We start from the raw sequence: 6,862 nt of genomic DNA, 5'->3' as shown, positions 1-6,862 counted from the left end.
ACATCGACCAACCCGGGAATGCTCCGCTAGGGACCACGCTATAGGCCCAGCCCCGAGGAGGAGGAGGACCTCGAGCTGCACGTAGCGCTCGCGGCTTCCATCGAGGTCAATGACCTCGAGAAGCTGGCCAAATGGCAGCATCTCGCCAAGCTGTTGCGCGCCTCCGCGCTAGAGGAGGAGGCCAGGAAGGCCAAGGAGGATGTCGACGCGTGGGCGTTCCTCGCCATGGCGCGCCAGCAGGAGGAGGCCACGCGCCAGGTCGCACTCTAGGAGGGGGAGGAGCGCCTCCTCCGCCTCAAGCACGAGACGGAGCTTCAAGCCGCAACGGTGGAGCAGCAGGAGAAGGAGGCGGCTCGGCTGGCACGCCTGCGCAGGCCGGTGATCCCTCCGGACCTGCACTCCGCTTGCGAAAGGACGCAGTGGTCGCCCTGGCCGGAGTCCCCGGAGTGTTCCGTCGTATCGAGCCGGAACAGCGCGTCCCGGCCCGTCGTCATCGACGCCGACGACTAGGAGGCCAGCGATGAGGACGACAAGTTCTACTAGGATTAGGCGGCGCGCGGACCGGGTGGCCACCGCGCCCCAAACCCCCCTAGCGTAGGGTTACCCTTTTTAGGTAAAGCCCATATAGGGTTTTCTTTTGTGTAAATTTGCCCAAAATAGGGCATAAATTTAATGAACTTAGTTTACATTTAATTGTTTTGGTTATTTTGCGTTCTTTTTGTTTTGCGCTGCATCCGCGCATTGGGTCAACTGCGGCCAGGTCCATGTCTCCGCGCGGCTATCCAGACGGTCACGTCTGGATGGCCCAATGGGTTCGGTTTGGTCGCCGCCGTTGGAGAGGCACATGATTTTCTTTTTTTAGGGTCCGGTTTTCTTATATTCTGTGATTTTTTTGGCTTTTTCAAATATTTTAGTTTCAAATTTTTAAAATTCAAACATTTTCAGATTTGAACTTATTTTATATATAAATATTTTTTAATCCAAACTTTTTACAACATGAACTTTTTCAATTTTTGAAGTTTTTTCACCTTTGCACTTTTTCAACTTTGAACATTTTTCGGATTCGAAGATATTTTAAATATGAACATTTTCTAATCCAACTTTTCTGGAACTTGAACTTTTTTCAAATTCTGAAACTTTTCACATCTAAACATTTTTCAAATTCAATATTTATTCGAATTTCGAACATATTTTAAACCTCAAATTTTTTTAATGTAAACTTTTTAAAACTTGAACATTTTAAAATATTAAATTTTTAGATTTAGCTTTTTTGTATCCGATATTTTTCAGAGTTTTTTTAGATTTGAACATTATTCGATTTTAAAGATTATTAAAATCAAAACTAAAATGAAGAAAGAAAGAAAAAGATATTACCTTTGTCGGGCCGCATTTGGAGCGGCCCTGGAGGAATAGACTTAAGTGGGGTGACGCTTGGCTACCGCTTAAGGTGGATGATAGGCGCTCCCCGTGTGGAGTAAGTTGAGCCGAGCCCATTAGCGAGGTAGATGGTTTTCTTCTTTTTTAGGTCCAGTTTTCTTATATTCTGCTGGATTTCTCTTTCGTTTTTTCTCTGGTTTTCTCGATTTTTTCACATTTTTCAGATTCAGATTTTTTTTGAAATTGAAACATTTTTTAGATTCGAACATGTTTTGAATCCAAACATTTTAAAACATGAACTTTTTCAAATTTTATACTTTTTTCACCTTTGAACTTTTTTCAACTCCAAACATTTTTTCAACTCCAAACATTTTTTCACCTTACACTTAAACTTAAGCTCGACCTTAAGGATCACCAGGTAAGCCATATTGTTTTGCACATTGGGAAGTGGAAAAATAACAAGCACATATATAGCCACATCACATCACTCATAAAAAACACATTTGCACTGGTATAAATATTTGAATAAGAATTTGATCCGATTACACAAATTTAACAGAGCACCACCACCCAATAAATGGGGTGAAATATTTTTTTTCCCAATTTCAGATGTGCCTCTAATTGGGAGCAACTACTCATAGATAGATATAGAGACATGGGAGGATATATATACTCCTATAGAAAGGGATATTGATCCCTGAAAGACTCACGGTGAGCAGGAACTACGCAATAAAAATGAAAAAATTAATGAGATCCCATTTGTCTTCTCTCCATGGCCAAATGAACGCTTTCGCCACTAACAACACCAGCACCTATCCTTTTCCACCATCTGGGGACCCCCTCTGAAAATCAAACTGTATATAAGTTATTGGATTTCGCCGGCAATGCTGAAAATGCCGCCATTAATCCCTATCCTCTTCTGAATGTTGGGCATGTCAAAAAATTTGGGAACTGTCAAATGAAATGATGCGTTGAGTACGCATATTCATGTCCATTGTAATCGTAGTACAGCTTCTCTCCACAGGCGATATCACGGCAGGCCACCAACAGGACATGGCTCTCGCCGTCGATGCTGTACCTCACACACTTGACATTCTGCTTCTTCTTGCCATCTCTGCAGGTGTTAAACAAAATATTAGACTGATATAGGACTTGCTCACTTTCAGAGCATAATACAGATTATTTGAAACAAATTCTGAAAGAATGCACAAAGAAAATAGATTGCCAGGAAAAAATGATGCATAACAACGCAAATGCTGATCGTAGTGTAAAAAATCCAACTAACACAAGGATATGTGGTGAGTACTTACGGAGTGTGGTTGTTGATGCCATTAATGAAGCGAGCTATGTTTCCACGTTTGTCAGGGCAAATAACAAGCTTCTTGGAAGGATCAGCTGTCGACAGCAGGGTCATTATACTATCACAGTCATCATTTGCCCTGTTCTCTAGAAAATCAACATCGCCAGCGTATTCCGCTAAGAAGGTCATATCTTTGATATCCCCATCAGCCTGCACAGTGAAGCTGAAAATAAATATGTATTAGTTCAATTCCTCTGTACTGAAAAATATAAAAATGTTACAAGTATAATGAATCAAGGAAAGTACCCCTCATGTGAATCAAAAACCACAAGAAGCGGAGGGCATTCTCCTCTTCTCTGCATGCTTCGGCAAAGTTCTATGGTTTCTTTATCCTCTTTCGTCAGAACCTTCAAAGTCAAGGAGTCTATCGTTAGGCACTAAGAGGTCCAAAAATATAGTACTGTTAGAAGTAGAAAACTAACCTGCATACCACCTTCCTCCAGTTTTGCTTGATTGGCAGATTTAGGGGCCATACTAGGAACATAAGTTAATTCATTGCTGAACTCCATCTTAGAAGATGTCAAAGCAGTGGCTGCAGAAGCCATTTGTTTGAGCCTTTGAACTCTGTCTTCAGTTGGGACAAATGGAAGCATCTTCCGTTTCTTCTTCATCATAACAATAGAACGCCTCCTTCGCCTCTTAGCATCTGTACAAGCATGAAGTAAAATTGTATTGTTAAGACGACACTTCAGCAGCTTAATTGGATAGACAGGCTAATATATGTAAATTTTGTTCAATTATTTATTCAGTATGGAACATGGGAACATTAAAAACATTGATGCGTTTGGCCAAGATCAGTGAGAAATAGGAATACTGGAAGCAAACTTGGAGATTAATATGTCAACCAAACACCCTATGTGCTTCAGTTATTCTTGCCAAATATTTTCCAGACGGGAACTTGCTAAATGCTGGACCAAAGAAGGGCTATTCTTTCACATGGCAGAGTATCATCAGTGGTTTACAAACCTTTAGAAGAGGCCATATTTTGAGGGTAGGGAATGGAAGGCGCATTAACATATGGAAGGACCATTGGATCACAGGAAGTTTATCTCAGAAAATTGACACTCCTTTTGGTCAGAGTTTGTTACGTACAGTAGATGAACTAATTGACCCAGCTACTGGACAATGGGACAAAATAACTCTTACTTTCAATCCTTTGGAAGTGCAGCATATTTTACAGATTCCAATCAGCTCAAACTTGGAAGAGGATTTTGTTGCTTGGCATAAAACTAAAAGCTTCAGTTTTTCTGTAAGATCTGCGTATTATACTAAATGGACTCATCAGTTTGGAGGACGAGTAAGATGCCAAGATGGTCAAGGTACAGCGAATCACTATCCTGTTTGGGAAATTGTATGGAAACTACAGGTACCGGCCAAGATCAAAAAAAAATATTGGCGCTTGCTGCATGACTTGGTTCCTGGAATGGGAATTCTACGAATAGACACATCAAGGTATCACCACAATCCCCAATTTGAAAGCAAGCAGTCAAAGGTATTAGAGATCTGATTTTTGTATGCAAGCAACCAAAGGAAGTGTGGCGAGCTCTGGGTTTAGATGGCTTTATCAATCAGGCTTTAGAGGTGGACCGATCAGGCATGATCCTGGCGGAAATATTGCGGGATACCAAAACTAAGTCACCAATTCTTGGCCAGCTAGGGCTAAAGGAAACTGTGGCTGTGGCAGCTTGGTACATATGGTGACAGGCTGACAGCGACGAGAAGCAGTCAAAGGAGAACGAGTAGCTCCTGCAGCAAACTCAGCTTTCGCTATCCAAACACTATCTGGATTCGGTGGCAACAAATCCAAAGGAGGTTTCATGGTGTAAGACTCCACCTTGTCACTATAAATTGAATATGGACGCAGCCTATTTTCCTAATGGTCGAGGGACAGCTGCAGCAAATCTTAAGGAGGTTTCATGGTGTAAGCCTCCACCTCGTCACTATAAACTGAATATGGACGCAGCCTATTTTCTTAATGGTCAAGGGATAGCTGCAGCTGTCATTCGGAATGATTGTGGACAAGCAATAGCGGGAGGGGTCTGGACTTTGATGAGTATTCTTGATGCGTCTACTGCAGAAGCATTGGCTTTGAGATATGGTTTGACCTTGCTGAAAGATATAGGATGCTCGCCAACCATTGTTGAGTCTGACAACCTGGAGCCGATGAACGCTTGCAACGGAACTGATGAGATATGAACTCCATAAACTGCTATATTAGCGGATTATTTTCAGATTTAACAACGTATTAGATTAATATCCTTTCAGCACTGTCCACATGAGGGCAACAAGGTGGCGCATAATTTAGCTAGATTAAGCTTTGATTCTGGTAGTAATTTTCTGTGGGATGGTGACCCACCACCATCAGAAACAAGAATGATGGTGTAATAAACAATGTATCTATTTTTGAAGTATGAATAAAGTGCGCCCCTTGTTTAAAAAAATATAATTTCCTACTATTTTAGGTGCTACAGAGAAGTGAAAAAAACGCCTTCCGATTTAACCTAATTCATCTCCCATAACTACATATCTCCTGTAGTCTGATCTAATGGCTGGATGGGGGTGCATAACTAGCTGGGTGGGTAGCAAATTATTTCCCATAACGAGATAGCTAAAAGGCAAACTATACAAAAGGTTTGTTAATTTTGGCTGATGTAATGAATCCCACGAAATTAATAAACTCGGTCAATTCATACATGCTTGAACAACCCATTTCAATAAAATATTCCTATTACTACAATGAAAGAATGTGCTATTAAGATGAAAAATTAATGATTCTTTAACAATGCTTTCCAGCCGCAATAGCGGGTTCCCGCGTAACTCTCGTTGCGATAGTTTTCCCGCGCATTTGCGGCGGTGATAGCTCACTGTACTGCTCATTAACTAGAAATCCCACTTCACTAGAAATGGCCAATCTATTCCAACAAAACATTCCTATTACTACAATGAAAGAGTGTGACACTACTATGAAAATATTTTTCTTCAACAATATTTTCCCGCGCATTTCCCGTAGAAATGGCTTTCCTGCGCATTTCTGGCAGAGATAGCTTTCCCGCGCATACTCGGCAGCGATAGCTCTACACATTCCGATTTACTGATGTATGCAGGATACTATATATGACCGGTTAGTCAATGCAACCAAAACAATTATTCCCAAATCAACATATCACACCCACCCAAAAAATATGATTTTTCCTCATACCAGATGTGCATTCTAATCAGTCATATATCAGATAGATAAACTATTTGCACTGCAACATAATATGACCGGCAGACAACAATGTAGTATGGTTCGTCCATGAGCCAACAATTAAACTACCGTTGAAGCCAAGAAACGCAAAATTACCTTGCGGAAGGCCGCATTTCGCCGGCTGGGGTTCGTCGGCGCACTTCTGAATCCTGAAGAAATCTACGATCTTCTTCTGCTTCAGCGGGAAATCTAGCGCCCCCGGTCATCCACCACCCAAGAAAACAGTCAGCCAGACGAAACGAAAATCGGCGAAGGGAAAGAAAAACGGGAATTTGGGCGGGGAAGGAGGGGCTTACGGATGATGGGCTTGGGTGGCGGCGCGCAGTCGGGGCAGAGCCAGGGGCCGAGCGGGACGGCGGCGAGGATGGGGCGCAGGCAGTATGTGTGGCGGCCCCGGTCGCAGAGGTCGCAGAGGAGCAGCTCCTCGTCGCGGTCCCCCGCGCCGCAGGCCTCGCAGAGGACCACCTCGTACCGCGGGCGCGCCACGGGCGGCGGCGCGTTCACGGGGCGCGACCGGCGCATCACGTCGGAGATCGAGCAGTAGCGCCGCGGCTCCGGCGGCGAGCCGGGCGGCGCGGCCGCCGTCCGCTTCCTCCGCAGCTCCGGCGAGGACGTCGCCGCTGACGACGGCGCGCGGCGGCCCATGGGTGGTGGAAGGCTGGGGGTGACGGCGGTGGGCTCCTCAGTCCGGCGTCGGGAGCTGCGTGCGTAATGCCGTGGGCGTCGCGACGGGACAGAGAAGCGCCAGGAGAGGAGAGGAGAGGAGATGTAAATAGAGGCAAGCTGGAGGTGACCGTTGTAAAATCTTCCTCTCTGCCCTCTGGCCCCGTTGCGTTTTCTTCCTTCTTTACTCGTGTATATCTTTTCCAAAATCTTAT

At 44.1% G+C, this 6,862-nt stretch overlaps 1 protein-coding gene across 1 annotated transcript; it reads right to left on the bottom strand.

Annotated features, from left to right (window-relative positions):
* Positions 1-1,889: 1,889 nt before the first annotated feature.
* On the bottom strand, positions 1,890-6,629 carry LOC124662111 (probable Histone-lysine N-methyltransferase ATXR5). The gene is made up of 6 exons (XM_047199996.1): positions 6,281-6,629; positions 6,081-6,173; positions 3,160-3,383; positions 2,984-3,084; positions 2,688-2,900; positions 1,890-2,491 (listed from the first exon to the last, which is right to left on the bottom strand). Exons 1-6 carry the CDS (start codon positions 6,627-6,629, stop codon positions 2,332-2,334), a joined length of 1,140 nt encoding a protein of 379 aa, XP_047055952.1. The 3' UTR covers positions 1,890-2,331.
* Positions 6,630-6,862: the final 233 nt, after the last annotated feature.

The sequence above is a fragment of the Lolium rigidum genome, chromosome 6 (genome assembly GCF_022539505.1).
Source record: "Lolium rigidum isolate FL_2022 chromosome 6, APGP_CSIRO_Lrig_0.1, whole genome shotgun sequence".
Taxonomy (NCBI): Eukaryota; Viridiplantae; Streptophyta; class Magnoliopsida; order Poales; family Poaceae; genus Lolium; species Lolium rigidum.
The sequence above is the reverse complement of the archived record's forward strand: the minus strand, read 5'-3'. Positions and strand labels throughout refer to the sequence as shown.

What these genes read in the sequence shown, in the direction of transcription:
- LOC124662111 (XM_047199996.1), bottom strand. Translation starts at nt 6,629, where the DNA reads ATGGGCCGCCGCGCGCCGTCGTCAGCGGCGACGTCCTCGCCGGAGCTG. An exon ending in TGGAGGAAGGTGGTATGCAG is followed by an intron (nt 3,085 to 3,159) that starts GTTAGTTTTCTA and finishes TTGACTTTGAAG; the next exon opens with GTTCTGACGAAAGAGGATAA. An exon ending in GTTTTTGATTCACATGAGGG is followed by an intron (nt 2,901 to 2,983) that starts GTACTTTCCTTG and finishes ATTTATTTTCAG; the next exon opens with CTTCACTGTGCAGGCTGATG.